This window comes from Mustela putorius, unplaced genomic scaffold (assembly GCF_011764305.1).
Source record: "Mustela putorius furo isolate JIRA1106 unplaced genomic scaffold, ASM1176430v1.1 tig00003869_pilon_pilon_pilon, whole genome shotgun sequence".
NCBI lineage: Eukaryota > Metazoa > Chordata > Mammalia > Carnivora > Mustelidae > Mustela > Mustela putorius.
This window is the reverse complement of record NW_025422021.1, coordinates 3,646,304-3,671,536: the sequence shown is the minus strand read 5'-3', so window position 1 is coordinate 3,671,536 and position 25,233 is coordinate 3,646,304. Positions and strand designations below refer to the sequence as shown.

Genomic DNA, 25,233 nt, shown 5'->3' with positions numbered 1-25,233 from the left:
AAGGTATTTTCTAAAACAGTGTTACTTGAACTTTAGTATGCATAACAATGACTTAAGAATCTTGCTAAAATGCAGGTTCTGATTCAGTAGGTCTGGGGTGGAATCTGAGGTTCTTCATTTTCAATAAGCTCCCAGGTGATGTTGATGCTGCTGGTCCTTTGTAGCAAGACTTTAAAAGATACCAGATAAAATCAAGCAGTTGACTCATAGCAACTTATTTTTAGAATATATAATTCCATAGCAGTTGTGAAAAAATATTTTTCTCCTACTTTATAGTAAACTCTTCACTTAAAGAAGAGCAGATATTGGGGTGCCTGGGTGGCTCAGTGGGTTAAGCCTCTGCCTTTGGCTCAGGTCATGATCTCAGGGTCCTGGGATCGAGCCCCGCATCGGGCTCTCTACTCAGTGGAGAGCCTGCTTCCCCCTCTCTTTCTGTCTGCCTCTCTGCCTACTTGTGATCTGTCTGTCAAATAAATAAAATCTTAAAAAAAAAAAAAAAAGAAAGAAAGAAGAGCAGATATTGTTGTGCCCAAATTTCTAGACCCTCCCAAAGACGACCACCAGAGTCCAGAGTCAAAGCCAAACAGCAAGGGTCGTTTATTACCAGTTCGAACCTGGACCTCCGCGCACTCGATGCCGGTGACGCTAAGAGGTCCCGAGCTCAGGATCACAACATCTTTTATACACTATTTTTGGGGAGGCAGGGATTTAGCATACATCATAGTATCTTGTAACAAATCGCCACATACCGCGGGAAAATCAAAAAGGAACTCTATAATATGACTGTCGCGCTACAGAGCGGGAAAGGGCTGAGAACAGATTATTGGTTAGGTCAAAGGGCTGTCATTCTTCAAACTGCTGAGTTGGCACCGCTAGGGTATGTGTCACCTCAGGATTGACCGGGGTCTTCTTGTCAAGCCGCAGGGCGCCAGATGGTTGTTATCTTTTGGCCTAAAGCTGGATGGGGGGTCCGGGAGCAGTCATTCTGTCATGTCCAATTCCAGGTGGGGGTTTCTCTGGCGTCAGATGGCTGTTATCTCTTGGCCCAGAGCCGGGGGAGGGGTCCGGGAGCAGCCATTCTGTCAGGTTCAATTCTAGGTGGGGGATGTGTGGTTACAGAGTGTCTATAGAAATTCTGCTGGTATTTCTCCATCTCCTCATGGGTTAGCAAGCGAAAGTACAGAAGCAGAAATAGCGGTAATGGTTATAATTTAGGCATCTAAATATAAAAGGCTGGGGGCTGCCAAGTGTAAATACACAATGGAGAAATGTTCTTCTTTTCTATCAATCTGAGATTTTGCAGATTGGCTCACACAAGCGAAATCTTAGAGGTTTTCATTGCAGTGTCTGCGTAACGTGGAGGAAACTTCCCTGAAGCTAACCCAAGGATTCTCAGGTCCATCCTGGTGGAATGGTCACTTGGAGACTCTGAGGAGGCCTGGGATGACTTTCTGCACCAAGTACTTGTAAAGCTTTCAGATGACAACCATTATGGACATAGATATAATTAGTTGCATTCCTGTATGAGTTTCCAGGTATATATGGATGTGTATGTATATGTGTGTGTTTACTTCAAAACAGAACAGAGAAACTAAGAAGAGAATACTTAACAAAAAAAAAAAAAAAAAAAACCCAATGCCCTAGAGAAAAACATTATAACACACAATTGTAACTGGGTTTGCTTTTCCCCTTCAGCACCGCAATTGTTCCCATCCTTCATCCCATTTGTCATTATATAATGTTGTTATAACTATTGTTTGTCATCTCCTCTTTACCATATCACCTGTTTATTGCCTTAGATAATATTTCCTGTTTGTGTCTGACATGGAATTCTATTTCAGGGAATTTCACCAGCACAGTTCCATGAACCTGAAAAATATTTAATGTGACCTTTGGATTAAGTGATCTATGCAGCATACAATTAGTGACTTAGTGCCCAGCAAAATAGGTTTGCTATTATTTCATCTCTCCTAGACATTTTCTCCTTGAAATTAATGACATGGCAAGAAAATAGAGGAAAAAGTGATTTCAATAGCTAGTATTTTTTTTTCATAGAGAAAGGATATGCTCACTGGTGAGCATATAATTCTGAGTGTAACTGCAAGTGATTTCTCATTTTTTTTTTTTTCTCTAAAGGAGTTTAAATAAAGAGAATATTTTTTCCCATCCTGAATAAACCTGTAAGGGCCTTTTTAGTCAGAGTGATGCCATCCTGATTAAACAGTGATTTTGTTGTTTAAGCAGTAAAACTTTAACTGACCCTGCCCACCCCAGGGAACTTACTTAAAAGCAAGTCCTGGAAACCAGCCCCAGGTAGCAAAATCCAAATGCAAGGGTGGGTCAGGCCAGGTGGAGACATCCAATCGGTAGGGGCGCATACTGTCTCCCTAGCTACCAAGGAGTATGGGCCCCACCTTTTGGGCACCTTTTGGGTACCAATTCTGACCAAGATAGGCTAGTTCAAATATCTACTATAGGGTAAATTGTAATTCAATTGGTCACTCGTGTGTGACCTAGCATGACTGGGCAGCTTTCTCTGTGTGTGTTACAATCTCATTGACCACCTGTGCATGGCCAGGCCCAACCACATGGTCTTTGCCCTTAAAAGCTAGTATGTAAGGCAGAGAGGGGTCGCCTCTTTGCAAGAGATGGCCCCGAACGGTTGGTTTGATTCTCGATGCTTGGTGCGAAATAAAGCTTTGCCTGACCTTCGCTTTGTATCAGTCTCGCTCCTTTAATCATGGACCCATTATTGGGGGACCTTTCAAACCTTTGGCATATTTTCAAACAGAAAATCACTTTATAATATGCGTGGCCTGCTGTGGCCCTAAGAGATTTAGTGGGGCAGCACAGTGGGTTTGGAACACACAAGTTTGCTATTCTCCAGGTACCTGTTTTGCAGAGTTCTTGGTGGCGTTGCCTAAATCCCACACATCATCAAAACTATGTGATTAAACATGTGATGCCTAAACTTGAATTCTAAAACAGGACTCTACCACTCTCAGAGTAGTTTCCTGTGAGGAATCAGTAAATTTGAAATCAGAAAACTGTCTTCACGTACTTTGATTACTGTCCAGTTATAAAACAGATCACTATTCTACAATGGAATGTTAAATAGGAGTATATTTCCTATCAAATATTAAACACCATGATTTTTCCTCTTGAATTGAGCAGTTGCATTTATTAAGAGCATTTGTGAGTCAATATTTATACAAGAATAAATACCCCTTATCTGCAAGAGGCTGAATGAACTAATCAGATTAAATGTATTACTTTTACAAAGATTTAATGTTTAATGTACAAAGAATTACATTTTAAGAAGCTCCCAGTAGAGCAAAGAAAGAGGTAAGTAAATTATGCTGTTTCTAGGTACTTAGTAGACATAATATACATTTCATTATCCACATGCATAAACCATTAGCAGTAGAAAAGAAATGAACACACAAAACATTTGTTCTTGAAGTAATCCTACATGCTTTAATAACTTTAAGAAATGAGCTAGAGAAATTTGCCTTTAAAAACCACATTTAGTACTTCATATGGAAAATTCAAATACAATAGCCAATGGATTAAAAAAAAAAACAACAGCAGCTTCTTGATCATGATTTATGATATTACATTAAAATAAAAGTAACATCTAAGTTCTATTTTAGAATAACTCCTTTAGGATTTCTATCTATAAGGAATATAAATGGATTTGTATTTGAAGTTGATATATGTGTATATAGATTGGAATTGTATTTTCCTATTTTGATCTGCTACTTGGGAATTCTGTTTGAAATATACTGGTTTTTAATTATACATTTATAAAACTGGAATTTGGCTGAGTATTTATCTTGTAGGATGTAGTATAAATACATGTCTGTATTACACCATGCTAAAATAAGAAAAGTCTGTTTCTTCATTAACTCTTGGTCATCAGTTGCTCATAGAACTGGTCCCATCAAGTGTTTCTCCAAACTCAATGCCTCATACATCACCTGGGCACTTTATATATTACCTAATTCGTACAGATAAGAACTCATACTAACAAAGAGGTATACACACACACACACACACACACACATACCATTTGTATCACAAAGATCCAAAACACTTGAAATGGTTTTTATTAATTCATAATGATTCTAATGACAGGTGATATTCCATGCTATATAACTATGGTTAAAACAACTAGTGACAATTTCTCACATTTAAAGAAACTATAGATTTTTCACATTCTAAGACTCCCTGTGAGATAGCATCGTTCCTCTAACTGGCTGATGGGTTAGATGTGAAAGCAGGGAATGGGACTCATGTCCCAAGAAAACTAGGCCCTGTACCTGAGATTGTGGTCCTAACTTGCTCATGTACACTTGTTATGGTCCATTTTTAATTGTAATAGTAAATTAATATTTGTTCAAATTCATATTTTGTTGCTGTAGGTTTGAACAGAAACTACAATGAGTACTCTCCTTGCATATGTATTTCTAAGTCCTGGATGGGATCTTAACAGTACTTCACTGTTTATACAGTTATCTTTACAAAGCTTTTGATAAAATACATGTTCAGTACTTGACTTTGTGGTGCATCAGTTAGCTTTCTTTTACGTGGTAAAGAATAAACCATTCTATTTTAGACGAATGATGCATGTGATCAAAAATCTCCTTCAAGAATAGGGAAATAAAGAAAGCACTTCTAGCTAACATTTAGAAAATACAAAATGATTAATTTCATTGAAGTTCCCAATTAAATGGAGGTGTCAAATTAGTCATTTGTATTCTACCCTTCAATTAATTAATAGACCAAGATATGACTTCATGGCACTGATTACTTTGAAAGTACAATACAATGTCTGACATATTTTAGTTCTGGTTTCTATCAAAAAATCTTAGACTAGCAACATAAGTTCATTCTTGCTTGTAGGAAGTACTAATTCATGAAAGGTACATTCATTCTTGCAGTGTAGCAGAGTACCAGCCAATAAATCGTCCACTCTGGGATTTGATTTTCTTCTAATATTAAAATCATTATTGTTGGAGAAAGCTCAGCTCTACAGTTCTCTAATTACAATGTCTTTCTAATTTTTCTCTCTTGGTCCAGTGATAATGACAATGGCCAGTAAATGATCAAATTTGATTTATGTTCCACATCAAGTATCCCGTTGCTCTGGTGAGTGTCATCTCCTTCAAATAATTTATTTCTTTCGAAATCCCCAAAATATCATAGGAAGCTGCAAGAAAAATCATTTGTGAAATGGTGCAAGAGGGAAAGTGTGAAGTGCAAGTGTGAAGTGTTGCAAGATGACAAATATTCATGATGTCTCAAACAAATTTATGGTAAAGGGACAAATTCATGTGGTCTTCCTTTGCCCTTGCCCCTGAAAATGCTTGATTCACTGTGATTCATCTACTGCTAACTCCCTGCCTTTCTCCTGGGTGCAGTTGTTGTAGACCTGCTTCTGGTAAACTTGCTATGTTCACTAATTGGTTCCAAGAGTTTTTGGTAGATTCATTGGTAAAAAAAAATCATGCCATCTGCAAATAAAGATAGTCTTATTTCCTCTTTTCCAACCTGCAATACTTTTATTTCCTTTCCTGTCTTATTCACTGGCTAAGACTTCTAGTACAATGATGAGTAAGAGCTGTGAGAAGACATTCTTACCTTCTTCCCAATCTTAGGGGCAAAGTGCCCAATCTCTTGCCATTAAGTGTGATGTTAATTACAGAGTATCTTTATCAAGCTGAAGAATTTCTTCTGTTACTAGTTTTCTGAGAGTTTTTTTTTTAAATTATCATGAACACATGCTGAATTTTGTCAAATATTATTCCTGAATCAATTGACATAAGTGTGTGATTTTTCTTCTTTTGCCTGTAGATGTGGTGGATTATATTGATTGATCTTTGAATACTGGACTAGCCTTCATACCTGGAAAAATCCCACTGGTGTATATAATTTGACTTATTCATTGTTGTATTTGATTTGTTAGTATTGTGTTGGAAATGTTCATGTCTATATTCATGAGAGATACTGACTATAGTTTTTCTTTCTTTTAATATCCTTATATGGTTTTAGTATTAGGGTAATTCTGAACTCATAGAATGGGTTTTAAGTGTCCTCTCTACTTCTGGTTCTTGAAGAACATTGTGGTGAACTTTATTATTCCTTCCTTAAATATTTGGTAGGTTTACCACTGAAACTATCTGGGCATAGTACTTTCTTTTTTGACAGCTTATTTATTATTGCCTCAATATCTTAAAGAGATATTGGTTGTCTCTTTTTACTTCTGTGAGTTATTGTAGTTTATATCTTTCAAGGAATTGATCCATCTCATCTCAGTTAATCAAATTTGTGGGCTTAGAGTTTCTTATAGCATTCTCTTATTAGGCTTTTAACATCCCAGGATCAGAACTGATATATTTCTATGTTTTCTAAGATATTTAAAAATTTCTCTTGAGATTTATTTTTGGCCCATGTGCTGTTTAGAAGTGTGTTGTTTAATTTCCAAATATTTGGAGATTTTCCAGCCATCTATCTAATGTTTAGTTTAATCTTGTTGTGATGTAAGAACATACATTGTATGATTACTATTCTTTTCCATTTAAGTAAGGTCTATTTTACGGTCAAGAATGTGGTCTATCTTGGTGAATGCTTCATGTGAGCCTAAGAAGAACCTATATTCTGCTGTTGCTGAATAAAATACTCTACAAATGTCAATTGGCTCTAATTGCTTGATAGTGTTCTTTTAGGTCATAAATATCCTAATATTTAGGTGTTAGTGATCCCATGTATTGAATTTCTTTCTTTTTCTTTACACTGTCATACCACACCTTTGTACTTAGGTTCACATATCTAACCACAGTTTCCCTTTGTCTTTCTTTTTCTCATTTTTATTACATACTGCCTTGTTTTTTCTTTTTCTTGTTTTTGTATGTGCATTATCATCAAACAAGTAGTCAATTCATTAGGAGTCTTGCTTCCTTTAGAATTCCTAGCATTCCTAGCACATAGGGGGCACTGTTCACACAGAAGATGAATATAACTGCTGAATGGAATGTGCCAAGATCCCCCAAATCAAGAAGAGAACGGAGGCCCTCCAGCATACCCTGGAAATGCTGGCTTGAAAGGCTGTTTGGTGTTTATCAATGAATGTCTCTGGGAGATTCTTCACCAAAGAAAGTCTTGAATTAACTTTTCTAGAACACGGTCCTTGTATTGGCTGCTATGACAAAGAATCATAAACTAGGTGGCTTTAAATAATAAATTTTTTTTTTCTTTCTCAGTTATGAGGGCTAAACGTCCAAAATCAAGCCATTGGTAGAACCATGCTCTCTCTGAAGCCTCTAAGGAAGAATAGTTTATTACCTCTTCTTGTTCCTTGGGGTCGCAATCTCTGGTGCTCCATAGCTTGCAGAAGCTGACAATGCCACCGATCACTGCTTCTTTTATCACATGGCCTTTTCCTGTGCGTCTCCTTTGTCACCATGTCTTTTCTAGTCTTCTTATAAGAACACTAGGCACTTGGGTTAAGGCCACCCTGATGCTATTCAAGCCAGTACAGTCCTCTACTTGGTAATGAAAAATGTTATGCAGACACTTTTATTGTGGTCTCTAACTCCCTCTCAGGGGTCCCCACATGCATTTCCTGAATCTAGAGGAAATTCACAGTGAAAGGGAGGATGAAACCCACAGCAGACACTCGGTTTCCTCACCCTGATGTTTGGCTATTTTTCCCTTCCTGTCCTATATTTCCCAACACTTAGTGAAACATAGCACACAACTCTTTCAGGTTCCTGCATATTCCATTTCCTCATAAGAATTTATCTATTTTGGTGGAGAAAACATTCTTATTTAATCTGATAACTGAGACCAGGATATGATGAGAAATTCTATTGTTCCTTTAAGAGTAATAGAAATGGTAAATATTCATTTTAAGAGGCATCTTCTGGAGCTGCATTAACTTTAATCAAAGGCAGGCCTCCAAGAGTCAACATGGCAACGGCTGCTAGGGAAGGCACTTCGGAGCAGATGGGCATTTTAGCTTTTCCAATCCTGCCAGGTAACTGGTTTCCTACTTTATCTGCATTTCCAGTGGCCCTGTTTGCCAACAACTTGTTTGTGTGTGGGTTTGCATAATACTTATTACAAAGAAAGGCTCTCTGGCATCATGAGAATAATATGGGTTGGAGACTATTCACTATGAATGAATTATGTTTCTCTATATTTTATCCTTTGAATTTTTATCTCACAAGATTTCATTATATGATTTTTTAATGCTAACATGAGATTAAGAAAAATACCATTTTGTAGTTGTTTGGATCAATGAAGTTCTTGGAAAAGGACAGTTGTTGAATGTCAAAGGGAAAAGTTTATTTCATTAGCTAGCTCTGGACCTGTTATTTCACTAGTATTGATATTTAAGTGGATCCTAAATGGAAAAAGCCATAGCAGGGAGCCCTCTGAATACAGATTGAAAACGTCAAAGTATGTAACTATTAGTGCTCTGCTTTAAAGAAAAATCAGGTTGGATAAATATTTTCTAGCTACTCCTATGGTTAAAATATGTTTCAATTTCAGCCAGTCTTTATTGTGCTAATTGGAAATACATACACACAAACACTCTTTTCTATACAACTCTTTGTATTTCTTTTTAAGGAAATACTGTATTGTCCTTTAAGGAAAATATGATACAAAAAGGAGAATCCAAAGAATTGGATTTGCCAGGTCCTGGCTCATACAGATTAAATTGCCATTGAACAGAAGAAAGAGCTATCTGGCCAAACACTCAAACTCCAGAATCAAAGATGGTTCATCTGGAGGAACGACATGCATCCAGGCTTCACCACTGATGTTTGGCTGGTTGATTGTGTTATATAAACTCTCACCAACACAAGCAACAGTGATGTGGGGATTCATGGGTAAAGGCCAAATTAGCATCTTTGTGCTTTCCATTTTAAGGCTGAATTCATACACAGCTGATAACATTCAAATCTCATCTCATGTAATGAAAGCAGAGAAAATGAATTGTTTTGCTTTAAGCAGGACACTGTTTCATTTAAGTGAACGCAAATCTTTTGGCTCTTTGATACAGCTCAAGATTCTGCTCATGGAAAACAGTCTGTCATGCTTTGGCATTTGCACTGACATGCACAATATCAGAGAATACTAGGAGGATTTTATTTTGTTTCAAATAACTTATTTCATGGTCACACTTAAAATAATGTACATACAACAGGAAAGTCAAAAGCTTCAGATGGCAATTTCTAGTAGGGAACAGTCATAAATAAAGACAAAACAAGTGGAACAAGATGCTATACATTTTCCTTTGTTCATTTGAAAAATACTTGAACTTGACCTTTTAAATATTTACATATATAAATGAAATGCTGGTTTCAAATAATATACAACCAGATTACCAAGATTATTGATTACCACAATAAAATACTGATGATTTGTATAATGTTCTAAAGAAGTACATACATTCTGGTTTTGGCATTTTGGACATAGTCATTGTAGTGTGCCCACCTACTTCCTGATTAGAACCTGATTCTGACCAGCCAATGTCCATAATAAGAAAGAATAATCAGGTAACAAATACATCTCTCTCTTTTTATATTCCCCCACTAACTCTCTCCAGAAAAAGAAGTAAAAAACTAGGTTTATCTTGGTTTACCTCCAACAATAATTCAAGAAATATTTATTGAGTATGACTATGGCTTCGGTGCTGGGAGTATAATGATGAACAGGGCTGTCACAGATCCTGCTGATAAATATCTCGCACTCTAGCCTGAGAAGACTGATGCTCAGACATGCAATTTCAATGCTGTGTATCAAGGGACATGACAAGGGTAGCTCAGTAGCTGACAGTGTGCATAGCAGGAACATCTATACTGGACTTGATGGCTCAGAAGGCTTCCTGGGGAAGGGTGTGTCTCAAATGGACCAAGAAGGATATGTAGGATTAAGCCACAAAAAGATAGGGTAGGATATAGTAAGGGAGATCTGGGAAGAAAGGACCAGAGAGAAGAAAGAGCGTGATAGGTTAAGAACCCGATGAAAATTGTGACTTTGTGGGAGGATCAGAAGGGATGGAACAGAGATTAGGAAGGAGAGGGCAGATACTAAAGGGCCTTGTGTAACACTTGAAGACATTTAAACTTGAGTGAAGTGGTCAGAAGGTTCTTACAGTTATCTATTTTAAGCCTGCATCTTGATTATAAATGAGGGTTAACATTATTGAAAAAAATAACTAATTGTTTGCTACTTCTTTTTCCAAAGACTTTAGATATTTTAGAATACACAGAGATTTGAATGTAAGGATTCCAGCAGAAAATATCTCTGGGAGTTAACTGTGAAAAAAATTTTACCACAAAATGTTTATGTTTATACACTTTTTATTAGAAAATCAGAACTGGAAAACTCAATGATTTTGCCTTTTAGGAAGCTCAAAACACATTTTGTGTTGCACTCCTCTAAGGTGTCAAGTACATGTTTCTTTTCTTTTTTTTTTTTTTAAGGTTTTACTTATTTATTTATTTGACAGACAGAGAGAGATCACGAGTAGTCAGAGAGAGTGGGGAAGCAGGCTCCCCACTGAGCAGAGAGCCCAATGCAGGGCTCGATCCCAGGACCCTGAGACCATGACCTGAGCTGAAGGCAGAGGCTTAACTTACTGAGCCACCCAGTGGCCCCACATGTTCCTTTTACTCTTCCTTGTCATTTACATTTTCTTGTTGAGAAGTATTTTGATATTACTTACTGTCTGGAATTTTCTCTAGAAGAAAATGGATATGGATGGATATATATACACATACACACACACACATATATATATATATTAAAAAGGAAACATTTGAATTTCCTAGTTTTTCAATTTTAATCAGTAATTTTAGTACATAATTTCATAAGGAGAATTCTTTGATCAAGACAGAAATTTTACCAAAAGGAAAATCATACTTAAGTCTTTGAAATTAAAATATAACCGGAAGAATAACTGAATAGCTTATTATTCTTCACTGCTGTGGGAATTACTAGATAGTCAATTGATAGCACAAAAGAATACATAGGTAAGTAGGTATGTAAATGGATGGATGGATAGATGACCAGATGGATGGATGGATAGATAGATGAATGGTTGGACAGATAGACTGATATATAGGTAACTAGCTGAACTGTATCTTGAATTTCAGCATAATGCTTTTCCCCAATATTTGAGCTCTATGTGTATATGCATATATGTGTGTATATGCTTATATTTGATATATGTCAAATACATATTATATTTGGTATGTGCATCAAATACATCAGGGGTTTATACCTTATTTAGTCACACACTGTGGGTGGATGGATATACATATATCCCACCCTGCTGCCCACTAACGTTTTCCATTACCCTTTAACTGGCATGCAATAGGTAAAGCAAACAAGCAAGTCCTATGCCCTAACAACCTCTAGCCACAAATTCAACTAAGACGGCAAAATGGGAAAGGGGATCTTACTAAATTAACAAGAAAGAGACAGAGAGTGGGACAGGAACTTGTCATTTGGTCTTGCCTGCCCTCTTTGGACATGACTAGAGTTTACTATTTCGCTTCAACATGGGAAAAGCAGTTAGGCAAAATATGTAAAATATGTGGGGGCACCTGGGTGACTCAGTGGGTTAGGCCTCTGCCTTTGGCTCAGGTCATGACCTCAGAGTCCTGGGATCATACCCCATATCGGGCTCTCTGCTCAGCAGGGAGCCTGCTTCCCCCTTGCTCTCTCTGCCTGCCTCTCTGCTTACCTGTGATCTCTGTCTGCCAAATAAATAAATAAAATCTTTTTTAAAAAGTTACATTAAAAAAAGTTACATAAAATACGTGAAAATGGACAATATGGATAGGAGACTTAAGAGGCCATGTGTTCCCTAGGACATTGTATATATAAGCTTTTAGATCATTTCTGTCAAAATGTGAAAGAAAAGAGATTTAATTGTTTAATTAAATTGATGCACAGAAAAAAATATGTCAACTTTACTCAACCACAGATTTCATACCTTCAAATAACATTCAGTAGCTTTTTAATATTAACATGAATATATTACATTTAAATATTTTTATTATTATAGAAAGAAAGTCTTGCAGTAACATAATTGGTTCCTTCTCTTTATCAAAAATCTATTATAAATTATTCTTTCAACTGAAGATTTTGCTCTACCATGATAAGACTATGTTTAAAATTTTAAAACAGGGGCTCCTGGGTGGCTCAGTGGGTTAAACCTCTGCCTTAAGTTCAGGTCATGGTCTCAGGGTCCTGGGATCAAGCCCCACATCGGGCTCTTTCTCAGTGGGAAGCCTGTTTTCCCCTCTTTCTCTCTGACTGCTTCTCTGCCTACTTGTGATCTCTCTGTCAAATAAATAAATAAACTCTTTATTTTATTTTATTTTTTTAAAAGATTTTATTTATTTGTTTGATGGACAGAGATCACAAAGAGGCAGAGAGGCAGGCAGAGAGAGAGGAAGCAGGCTTTCTGCCAAGCAGAGAGCCCAATGTAGGGCTCGATCCCAGGACCCTGGGATCATGACCTGAGCCGAAGGCAGAGGCTTAAACCCACTGAGCCACCCAGGCGTCCCATAAATAAACTCTTAAAAAAAAAAAAAAACCCAAATACTTCTCTCATTCATGTTTATTTTTAAAAGGAATCAAAAAGAGGTCCTCTTTTCTAAATAATATATTTCAGAAATGCACAGGAAAACTCTTTAATATTATAGTGATAATCAGAAGAAAAGGACAGAATTCACCTTATGTAGTCTTATTACATACTTTTCCCCTAGATCATACTAAATGCACCCTCATAAGTTAATTTCAAGTCTTTGAAAAAGATACAATCTTAAGAAATTAGAAAGGAATTTAAGTCCCAATTTATAAAACATCACCTTTCCACATGGGAAAGGTTGGAAATCACAGACTAATACCACTCCATAAATATTCCAAAGAAACAACATATGAATGAGATAGTGGGCAGGAGGCAAAAATGATGATAAGTCACATCTAATAATATAATTAACTTCAGGCTTCATAGAATGCTTTCCATTTTCCAAATCTTTACAAGATATGCAAAGAAAATTCTTAATTGCCTGAGAGGTAGATGATAAACTCATTTTCCAAATGGGACACTGAGGCATAGAGATGTCTTTTCTACAGGCTGCAAAAAAAAACGGTCAGCAGCAGAATGAAGAGAAGATGCGGGAGGAACAGGTTGCCATTGTGTATGCATGGCTGTCCAAACCCTGACAGCTGCATGACAGGAATTACATCGGTCCATCTGCAGCCCGTGCCCCATTTTACTCTATGACAGGTACAGCTGATGGAAGTTTGAGTCTCCATCTAAAGTTGACAGCACATCTATGTGCCATTGTGAAACCGGTGAGATCAACTTGAGGAATGATTATTTACAGTGGCCTCCTCAGACTTAGGAAGGCAAGCTAGGTTGAAACTACATAGAATGTATTTCAATAAATGAGATTAAGACATGAAATGCAATGAAAGGACAACTGATGTGATAAGATAAATTACAACTTCTCTTCAATATTTCTCCTGTTATTCTACAGAGATGTTTATGAGTATAATTAAAAATAAATTCTCAAACAATTGGATTTGAAATTTAATTCATATCTCTCTGTTGATGTGAGCCTTGACATACATGCTCTTAAGTGAGGAGGGAATAAACATAGTGTAATTGTACTGGGCTTTATATTGAATACATCTCTTTCTAGAATACAAAAATGTATGCTTATCTGCTGCTAAGAACCAAGCTCCTCAAATATACTAAAACACTATTAGCCGAGCAAACAATATGGCTAGAACAGGGGTACACTGGGAGGAGAGATATAGGAAGATGTGGGAGATGCAGAAAAATAAACAACCACCTTTAGGCTCATGAGAATGACGTCCAAGAGTGCCAACCCCGCAGTTACTGTGCAAGGACCCAGTACATGAGGGACACACTAATATAGATGACACACAGTGTTACCCAGTTTATTCTTGTGATTGGTGGCCTGTGGTTACCTGTCACGTGGAGGATGACATTGGAAGAGAGAATGCCACTAGAGTTTTGGGCCCGAGCCACATAGAGGCCTGCATCTGCCTCACATACCTTCGGAATGAACACCGAGTGTCTTGTCTCCTTGTGTAAAACCTGTAAGTGCCCATCAGCAGACAATTTCTGGCCCTTCTTGTACCTGAAGCAGAGAGTCAGTTTTTAAAATCAGGATCACTGTAAATTCACATCATTTCTAAGCTCTAAAACCCATTGCAAACAAGCCCATTACCATTGTAATACTCTCTTTTTAGTATTAGCAGGAATTTTGCAGCTCCTATGGATTCCAATGGGGCTGTTCATCCTTGAAGCAGAGATTGGAGACTTGTGGCCTAAGAAGTGCTTGACCGGATCAGACCATATTTTTCAAAAAATTGAATTTTTGAACAACATTAAACAGTTGAAATATTGCATGTGAAAATTCAGATATCTAACTATTCTTTTCAAAAACACCAAACAGGGTGCCTGACTGGGTCAGTCGGTTGAGTGTCCGACTCTTGATTTCGGTTCGGGTCATAACCCCAGGGTTGTGAGATCGAGCTTCGTGTGGGGCTCTGCACTGGGCCTGGAGCCTGATCAAGATTCTCTTTCTCTCTCTCCCTCTGTCCCTCCCTGTGCCCCAACTCTCTCTCTCTCTCTCTGTAAAACAAACAAACAAATAACAACAACAACAGCAACACCCCACAAGAAAAACGAAGCCCATCTGGTCACAGAGGGCCACCATTTGCTTATGGCAACAATTACCTAGAGTGTGAAATGGGACTCGTCTATTTGGCCTGTGTTATTCTTTCAGCTGCTATGGAATAAGAGCCTGTGAGTTCTGGGAGTCTGTATTGGAGGGAGACTCGTCCATCCCATCATAGTCACCCCACAAGATCCAGGTGAGAACAAAAATATGCTGTTTGGGAGGAAGGTACTTATACAATATTTCCTGGCAAAATAAGTTCATTTAATTTTTATGAATTAATTTCATTAGCATAAAATGATTTATAATTATAAAAGGCAATTATGTAATTGGATTATTACCATTAATGATATGTTTCTAAAAGTTTCCTATGAATGTGAGTACTTAGCTGTCACTTTTTAGGAAGCAAATGATTTATTTTGTATATTCTAGATTCTGGTTTATTTATATCCATGTTCCTTCACCTAAGGAGTGGTGACAAACCAGAATCATTTTCTGTTCCCATTGCTTATGTGATAATTTTGCATTTTTATGAGTGTCCTAAGAATGTTTATTTCCAAGAGCTTGCTAGTTGGTAATTGAGCAAAATCACTGAAAATCCAAAAGCAAGATATTTTTTCACAACATTGTGATAATTCCTCAACAGTAAATACTAACCAAGTTATTTGTTGTGTGGACAAAACCAAGAAACACTGCAGACAACATTTTTCTTTGGGGTGAACTGATATTTAATAATGAATTAAATAGATTTTAAATTCATAAATATGAAATTCCTGATCTATAAAAAACCAAGCAGTTGTAAAAACAAGACCATAAGACAAAAGCATGAATGGCCGCCTTATAGCACAAGTGTAATCTCTTCTCATCATCTGAGAGACCCAAGTTTTCTCATAGATTCTTTCGGAACCCACTCACACTTCAAGTATCATCAGTGGGCACAAGTAATAGTTGAAATTGTTGATGTAACGTCTACTGAAATACTATGATAAATAAATGCTATTTTACTTATCTTAGTTTACGAATATGAATTCAGTCTCACGTATTTGTAACTTTGTCCTCAGAGAAATCTAACCACATGAAAAATTTCTAAATGTTTAGAAGTAACCCACGTAGTGAGAAAGTGAGAACTACTTTTAAAACAACAGTGATTCAAAACTTGTATTCTGCAGCTTACTTTCTATTAAAACAAATACGCTAAAAATTAATGTCTCCAGAGGGAAATCTTATTGTTCACAGCTCAGTTATTATACCACCTTTCAAAACTGGGTTTATTACCTGTCACTGGGAGCTACTGTGAAAGAAATATTTTTATTCCTTCTCTCACACTGAAGAAATTTATAGAAAGAAATCTTAGTGAAACAAACAAATATAAAAGTAATGTGTGACTCTGTTGGGAAGAGGGAAAAGATGAAATAGGTAAATGAAAGAAAAGGAGAAAACCCAAATTCTTATGTTTTTTATCGAATACAGGATGTTAAGTTAAATGTCATGCTTACGTAGAAATAAACAATAAGAAAGAATTTCAACTCACAATCTTCAGAAACGTGGAATGTTAGACTAATACCAAAAAAACCCCAAACAACAACAACAACAAAAACCCCAAAAAACAAAAAACCAAACCCCACAAAAGAGCACGGCTAAGTTGCAGTGCCTTTGGAGTTGGTTACGTGATTATTTTATGTGGTTCCTTTTGCTTTCTTCTGGGGATTAGCCATGCTGTGCCTACAGGGAGAGTTGGGGGTTGGTGTGAGGTTGAATCATGCGAGGTACAGGGTTGCAGAATACCAATCAGCTATCCCTACACCTTTAAGTTAGTGTACACAGAATGATTTGCTCCATCATTCAATGTGTTTATGACTTGTCATTATAAGCTACCCACCATGTCAGAGTAGGCTCTGGAAATCCTGTTACTTCAACTTCCAAAGTCACTGGAGAACCTTCTGTGACAGTTACATTAGACAGGAGTCTGGAGAAATTAGGTGCCTGGCCAGCAAGGCTGACCACAGTGTTCTTTGCTGATGTGCATTTAATCTCGTCTTTGGGGACCATTTGCCTCTGATAGGCCCGTCCGGGGTCTGAGAGAAACCCAAGGCCTGGGAATGCATCCTGGGAAGCATGCAGCCTGTCTTGGGGTTTAGTGATGTTATCACTGACATGCACTTTCTCCCGGGTTTCTAGCAAACGTCCCTGAGCCTGAGGGTGCTGCTGTGAAGCTCTCTCATGCACGTCACTCGGCATGCTCTCTGGATGTTTAGCCCTGATTGTGCAGAAGGCAGTACTTTTTTCCAGAAATCCTCTGGAGGTTAATGGGAGCTCAGCTTTGAACTGGGGGTAAGGCCTCTCAAAATGACTTGAGAAAGTTTCTCTCTCATCATTGTAAGTGTCAGCAAAAGCAGCAGGGGGTGGAATGCCCAAGGCCTGGGCCTCCCCTGGCCTGCTGGCCCCAGTCTGCATCTTGTAGCTGCTTGTGTGAATGCTGAGGGAAGGGCTGGCATGCTCCTCCACGTCCATGTCAGCCGGGCCAAGCGGGGGATCGGGGCTTCCCGGGAGTGGAGGCAAGGAGATGTCATCAGGTGAGACACATTCATATTCTTCTCCAGAAAGCGTGTCTGTAGGCAAGAGCTGGCCTTGGACAGCAGCCTCTCTGTCAGAGGGCGGCTCCTTCAGGTGCTGGGGATACTGACCCTCTCCTGTTCCATTGATGGCCAAATCTCCTGCTCCCTGCACCTTCAAAACAGAAAAGCCAAAGCTTCAGGTTAGTCACTGAATTTTCTTTTTCCAGGCCTCAACTTCGATCAGGCAGACAATCTGAGAAAACCTACAAGTGAGTTCAAGCTTGGGGCCCTGGCACAAGTGGTACAGAACTTGAAACCATCAGTCTGTGGAACCTGGGCCCAGTCCCATGCCGTGACTAAGGAGCTGGTAAACTGACTCCAGTCTCTGAATGAAATGTGATCGGCCTTATGAAACAGAGGCAAGAACGCCCTAGTTTTCACCTATAATGAGGGGGTTGAATTGGATCAATGTCTTCCAAATCATGATCTGAGGACTGTCCTCCCACCAGCAAATTCTGCTTTGGGTTATGGATCTACACTCCATGGGGACACATAGTTCCTAAATCTCAGAGGCTCCCTTGTTAGGCGATCCCTCAGACCCTCCTAAGAATAACCCCTCTTTCTTTCTTAGGAAAGCCACTCATTATTATTACTGTGGTGAAGTATGCACAATATGAGACTTACCATTTTAAGCATTTTTAAGTGTATAGTTCAAAGCCGTTAAGTACACTCACATTGATGCAACCATCCATCATCCCCCTCCAGAAATTTTCCGTCTTTCCAGACTTAAACTCTGTGCCCATTAAACACTAAGTTCTCCATTCTCTCCTCTCACCAGTCCCTCCTACTTTCTGTCTTTAGGAGTGGGATAACTCCATATACCTCATATGGAGAAAGCCACTTTTGATGACTGGTTTTATTTTCTTAAAGCCCCTTATTTTTATTCTTCCATTGTAAAGTACCTATTAAGCACTTGTTTCCTACTAAGTACCATGCCAGACATTGGTGAGATGAAATGAGTAAAAGTAAACCAAGTCTGTGCCTTCAGGGAGGTAAGAGCCTAGTGGGGGAGGTGGATATCAATGGAACTATCGCATGTTATGGTCTTCCGCAAAAGAACACCAGATATAAAAAGGGAAGGCCTGTCACTCATCCTTCTGTGCCATGTGGAGCGCAGGTCATGCTAGGAGCCTGGGAAAGTCAGTCCTTCACCTCCTGCTTACGCTGATCTAGTATTTCTCCCTGCTAATCCTTGTCTATCTCTGGTTTCATAAGATGCTCAAATACCCTTTCTGGCATAGATTCGAAAGAGCACTGAAGCTGAAAGGGATATCATCTATCTCAATGTGTTGTTTTATATCTAATTTTTTTCCCCCTTTCCTCAGTATTTGGGTGCATTTTTACTTAACAATTACCATGTTTTGTTCTATTGCTACTATGTGCACGGACCTAAGAAAGTTAGGTCTCGCCTTGACTTTGAGTTCTTCATTTTAGCTCAGAGTCCTCCCCCTGACATATATTTTATACATAATTTTTGAGAAATAAATATGTTTCAGGTTGAAGATCAGAAGCAAAAACAAAACAATGTTCCTTCTACTTTCCCAGAGATACAAATGGTCCTCAGTTTTAGAGAACATGGTTTCCTTCAGCCATTTAGTAGAAGTTAAAACTCTAGGTTTAAAAATAAGCCAGAAGTTTTTTAAAATCTCTTGTAATTAAAAAAAAAAATTACTAAATAAGCACATAGGCAATAGGAAATGCCCCTCCTTCTTCGGCTTGGCTCTGCTTTTGTTTTCTTTTTCAAAGGGACTTTGATCCAACTTCCTATTCAGTCTAGAAAATCTCCTCCATAACATTCTGGTAACCTCTGTTTGAACACTTTTCCCGAAAGGATGCTTTCTTTGAGGAGAATTTTATGCTTTACTTGTGTTAAGAATCTCTTCCTGGAGGCACCTGGGTGGCTCAGTGGGTTAAGCCTCTGCCTTTGGCTCAGGTCATGGTCTTACGGTCCTGGGATCAAACCCCGCATCCGGCTCTCTGCTCAGCAGGGAGCCTGCTTCCCCCTCTCTCTCTCTAGCTGCCTCTCTGCCTACTTGTGATCTCCGTCTGTCAAATAAATAAATAAAATCTAAAAAAAAAAAAAAAAAAAAAAAAAAATCTCTCCCTGTATTTAGCAAAGCTATGCCTTCACTAGGTATCTAACAATGGATCTGAGTTAGCCTCCCCGAGCAACACAGATGTGTCTGACTGCTCTCCTCTTTTAACAGCTTTTTGACTGGAAAATTGGTGCCATGACTTCTCATTGAAATAAAACCTCAGGGCTTCATCTGCCTTGACTCTAGGACTTTAATGACCTTTTGGGAAGTCCCACTCCCACTGGACTATAAGCTCCCTCACAGCAGGGACATTTGTTGATAGGAGGGTCACCCATAGCCAGGCAACTTCTTAATGACTTCTTTGGGAACCTGTGTCTTTCCAGAGGAGAATAATGTATTGTCTGAAAATTTGCAACAAGTTTAGGAGAGAAACTTGAGTAAGAATCCAATCTAGTCTCCTTACTCCTCCTCGCCTCTTGGGGAGGAAATGACTTAGTCAGCCACATGTTTAGACTGAGCGTGCTCAGCACTGGCTTCCTGAGGCCTTTCTTGTTGATCTGCCTTCCAGAAGATGTGTGTATTTACACTCGCTCTAAAGTCTGAAAGGGCCTGTCCAGAAAGCCTGTGGTTCTCTAGCTGTGCACCCAAGTGTCTGGGTAGGTCGTCTATCTAAATCAGCGATGAAGTTTTAGGAAACCCTCTAGGAAAGTCCAAGCCATGTTTCCTAAGCCAGTTTTTACGAGTGATTGATTCCTGACTCTTGTGCCTCTTGTTCAGATGGCGCCAAACTCAAAAGGCAATCCAAGAACATTATTTTTTTTACCTGTACAATTCCTAAAGTAGAAAAATGCTGTCCACAGAAAATAACACTATCAGATAATTTCTACTGACAATAAGAGAGAGAGTGTTATCAAATCTTTTTCTAGAAACATTTCAACTTATTAATGTTCCCCTTAAATATGTTTATTTCCAGGATTTATTTACTTTCAGATGGGAACTACTCAGTGGACCAACAACTCCTTGATCTATATGATATATTTTTGTTAAAGTGATTATATTAGTTTTTTTGTTTCTATAAGAACAAGATGTGACTTTGATTCATACTGAGTTTTTAATCAGCTAAAATTTTCTACCTTCTCTATTAATGCCATTGACAGAAGTGTTGAACACTGCAGAGTTAGGACAAAGTCAGATGTCTCCCCAAGGCAAGGCACACTGTCTTCCAGGTTGACACTGTTGAACTATCTAACATTCTTAGAACAGTTATAACCTGACCAAACTCATTCAGTTCATATCTTTCCACCTACTGTAAGAGAGAGATCATGAATGTGTTTATCAAATGACTTTTTGAAATCACAGTAAATTTTGCCTATGGCACTAACCTAGAATTATCCATTAAATAATCATCTCACAAAGCAAAATAAGGTGAATTTAATACAATTTTTCCCGAGTCAATCCATGTTGGCCCTTGGCACTTCTTCCTTTATTCTCAAAGACAAATAACCTTTCAGTTTTTAGGTCATTATCGAATTTCACAAAACTTCCTTTTTAATTTTAATTAATTTTTGAAGTTCAAGTATAATTAACATACAGTGTTAAATGTGTTGCATGGTGAGAGATGTTTGCAGCTACACTTGAGATGAGCACAGTGTAACATATAGACCTGTACAATGGTACTTTAATTTATAAAGTAAATGATAAAAAAAGTACCTACAATAGATATTTTTGATGCTGCCAACTGTAATTAAGCATCAACACTGTGTGTAATTATTTTTTTCTTTTTTGTAGAGATATACTTAATCCAGGCAGGTGGATCCAGACTACTTTCTCTGGGAGATGAGAGGTATTGACTAAGCCGTGGTCTTGTGTTCTACTCCATCTGAGCAATTGATCCCCCTCCCTCATATTAGTTTGGTTCTAAGGCTGTGGGGGCAGTTAAGTAACCGGTTCTTAAATTTTTAAATTATCTTTTCTATGATATGTTACCTCCAACCTGGACTGTCAGATAATGTATATTAAGGGGAACTTTGAAAACATAATTTGTTTTAAATTTGCTCGTCTTGGGATGCAGCAACGAAATATCACTGTGCGGTGGGGGAATGATGCCTTCATTGCCTGTGTGTCCCTGGCTCTGAGTTGTACAGGATTGGGCTGCTATACCTCCTTGCAAAAAGTGAGTTGATTCTATATAAGTATAGTTTAAATGAGCTCAGTTCAAAGAAGGCTTCCAACTTACCTGCTTTTGTTGGCAGTATCTTCAACCTATGAGAATTAGATCTGAGTCTTAAACTGGCAACATCATTTCCCAGCTATGATTTCCTTTGTGGTCTGGGAAAGCACTTAACTTCCAGATTTACTTCATGGAATTAAAAATCCTTAATATCAAAAAGGTACTTCCATGCTGTTGGCATGGGAATCTGCAGTGTCATTACAAAGCAACTCATTTATATGCAGCAGTTCCTTGCTTTCCTTCGATCTTGGGGGAAAAGTTAGTATGTCTGAAATTCAGGAGAATGGCCGCCCAGTTCAGACATTGGTTTCTGGGATTTGTGGAGGGCAAAATATTTGATCTTTTTTAGTCTGAGTTTCCTCAACTATATAATGGTATTTGATCAGATGATTGTTATATCCCTTCTGGCACTTGAATTCTATAACCATAAATGTGGGCATTGTAAGCTGGCATCTTCTGCTGAATAGTTCTATGATTTTGCGGGAATCTCTTTATATTCTGGGAGTTCATTTAACCCGAGGAGTTTTCAGATATTACTATGGATTTAACTACACTGCTCACCTTGGAAGTAAAATACCATCACTAATCTGTTAACAGCATAATGGGCACTGTATTTACTAAATTGCCTAATGCCACCTGTTGCATTTGGGAATTTGAAAAATGAGTAACGCTTTATTATGTCCAAGAGAAAACCTGTGATGAATATATTCTTGTAATAGTCTAGGGGAATTGTTCTCTTTTTTAAAAGTTTTTATTTAAATTCCAGTTAGTTAACATACAGTGTTATCAGTTTATTATTTATTTAGTATTAGTTTATTAAGCATTAGTTTCAGGTATAAAATACAGTGATAAAATTTAGTGATTCAACACCTCCTGGTGCTCATCACAAGTGCACTGGTTAATCCCCATCACCTGTTTCACCATCTCCCGCCCCCCTTCCCCTCTGGTGACCATCAGTTTGCTCTCTATAATTAAGAGTCTGTTTCTTGATTTGCCTCTTTCTCTGTCTTTTTTCTCCCTCTAGGTTCATTTGTTGTGCTTCTTAAATTCTACATATGAGTGAAATCATATGCTATTTGTCTTCCTCTGACTGATTTAGTTCAGTTAGCATAATTCTCTAGCTCCATCCATGTTCTTGCAAATGGCAAGATTTGATTTTTTTCTATGGCTGAATAATATTCTATTATATAATATATATTATATTTACATATGTATACACATATACTGTATATATACGTATATGCATGTATATGTATGTATACATATTTTATATATACATACCACAGCTTCTTTGTCCATTCATCAGTCAATGGACACTTGGGCTATTTATGTAATTTAGTTATTGTAGATAATGCTGCTATAAATATAAGGATGCATGCATCCCTTTGAATTAGTATTTTTTATTCTTTGGATAAATATCTAGTAGTGCAGTTACTGGACTGGAGGGGTAGTTTTATTTTAAACTTTTTGAGGAACATCCATACTGTTTTCCAGAGTGCCTACACCAGTTTGCATTTCCACCAACAGTGCAAGGGGGTTTCTCTTTCTCTACATCTTTGCCAACACCTGTTGCTTCCTGTGTTGTTAATTTTGGCCATTCTGACCCATATGAGGTGATATCTCATCCTAGTTTTGTTTTGTATTTCCCTGGAAAAATGTCTATTCATGTCTTTTGTCCATTTCTTAACTAGATTATTTGTTTTTTGGGTGTTGAGTTTAATAAGTTCTTTTTATATTTTGGATATTAATCCTTTATCAAATATGTCATTTGTGATTATTTTCTCCTATTTGGTAGGGCGCCTGTTAGCTTTGCTGTGCAGAAGCTTTTATCTTGATGAAGTCCCAACAGTTTATTTTTGCTTTTCCCCCCTTGCCTCAGGAGACATATCTAGAAAGAAGATGCTGTGGCAGATGTCAAAAGAGGTTACTGCCTGTGTTCTCCTTAGGTTTTTTTATCCGTTTTGAATTTATTTTTTGTATGGTGTAAGAAAGTGGCTCAGTTTCACACTTTTGTATGTTGCTTTCCAGTTTTCCCAACACCATTTGTTGGAGAGACTGTCTTTTTCCATTGGCTATTCTTTCCTGTTTTGTTAAAGATTAACTGACCATATAACTGTGGGTTCATTTCTGGGTTTTCTATTCTGTTCTGTTGATCTATGTGTCTGTTTTTGTGCCAGTACCATGCTGTCTTGATGACTATAGCTTTGTGATAGAGCTTGAAGTCTGGCATTGTGATGCCCCCAGCTTTTCTTTTCTTTTTCAAGATTGCTTTGGTTATTTGGGTCTTTTGTGGTTCCACATAAATTTTAGGATTATTTGTTCTAGTTTTGTGAAAAATGTTGTTGGTATTTTGATATGGATTGTGTTAAATCTGTAGATTGCTTTGGGTAATATAGAACTTTTTTTTAAAGTAGGCTCCACGCCCAGTGTGGAGACCATTGCAGGGCTTGAACTCACAACCCTGAGATCAAGACCTGAGCTGAAATCAAGAGTTGGACATTTAACTGACTGAGCCACTAGGTGCCCTGGGCCGTATAGACATTTTAATATTTATTCTTCCAACTCATGATCATGAAATGTCTTCTATTTCTATATGTCATCTTTAATTTCTTTCATCAGTATTTTATAGTTTCTAGAGTACAGGTCTTTCACCTTTTTGGTTAGGTTTATTCCTAGGTATATTATTGTATTTGGTGCAATTGTAAATGGGACTGATTCCTTAATTTCTTTTTCTGCTGTTTCATTATTGTGTGTAGGAATGCAATAGATTTCTGTATTTGATTTTGTATCCTTCAACTTAAGAAGATGCTATTGCTGATGTCAAAGGGGTACTTCAGAGAGTGTCTCTGGTGTGTGCTACATGTGCTCTCCTATTGTATTTTGGCTGCTCTATCCTTCAGGCTAGTCATCTGGAGAGGCTTTCTTGCATGCTGTGGGCAGTGTTCAGTCCCCTGCCTCTATGTAGTGAGTTTTACCTACATATGCTCTGATCTGCTTGTGAAATGAGATCAGACACCACCTCCACCAGAACTGAGGCCCTGCAGAACACTCTGGTTGGGAAACATAGTGTGGGCAGGGATTTCTACTGGTGTTCAGGGGAGGAGCTGCTGTGCTAGGACTGAGGCAAGTTTGATTGAAAGGGGCAGTCCTGTGAGAGTATAGGTGTGTGGGGCTTGTTGTAAACAAGTCAGGCAGCTAGTGTTGGCACTGCACTGCTTCTCATAGATGGATCTGTATTTATGTTGAGGATTGGAGGAGGAAAATGGTATCACCTCGTTCCTTTTTTCCTGGAGAAGCATTTCTGTAAACACTGCCTCTCAGGGACGCACTCCATTCCAAGAAGAGTGAGCAATCTCCTCACTGTGTGCCCCAGGCATTCTTCAGATTGCTCTTTCCACACTGTATGTCCCCCGGTTGTTTGCCTGCTTGCCTTCTAGGAGCAGGGCAGTCAAGCCTGATAATCTTTAACACTCCAGGCTTTAAGCCCTGCTGGTTGCAAGAGCTCACAAAATTCAGCCCCTCTTGTTTTCCAAGCCAATGTCTTTGAGAAAATGTTCTCCTTGTGCATTTTCCTGTGTGGTCCTCTCTCATCCTTCCTTGCACCCACAGCA

At 38.1% G+C, this 25,233-nt stretch overlaps 1 protein-coding gene across 6 annotated transcripts in view; it reads right to left on the bottom strand.

The window, feature by feature from the left end:
* Positions 1 to 2,723: 2,723 nt before the first annotated feature.
* CCDC141 (coiled-coil domain containing 141) overlaps positions 2,724 to 25,233 on the bottom strand; it is a 231,247-nt gene continuing 208,737 nt past the window's right edge. For 5 of the 6 annotated variants that reach the window (XM_045066875.1, XM_045066874.1, XM_045066876.1 and 2 more), the window contains 2 exons: positions 16,621 to 17,468; positions 12,629 to 14,198 (listed from right to left, as the gene is read on the bottom strand). In XM_045066875.1, the coding sequence (XP_044922810.1) occupies positions 13,931 to 14,198; positions 16,621 to 17,468 (1,116 nt within the window). In that variant the 3' untranslated portion in view covers positions 12,629 to 13,930. Of the gene's footprint in view, positions 5,213 to 12,628; positions 14,199 to 16,620; positions 17,469 to 25,233 lie in introns of those variants that run through there. The other variant, XM_045066877.1, reaches the window with a different exon arrangement.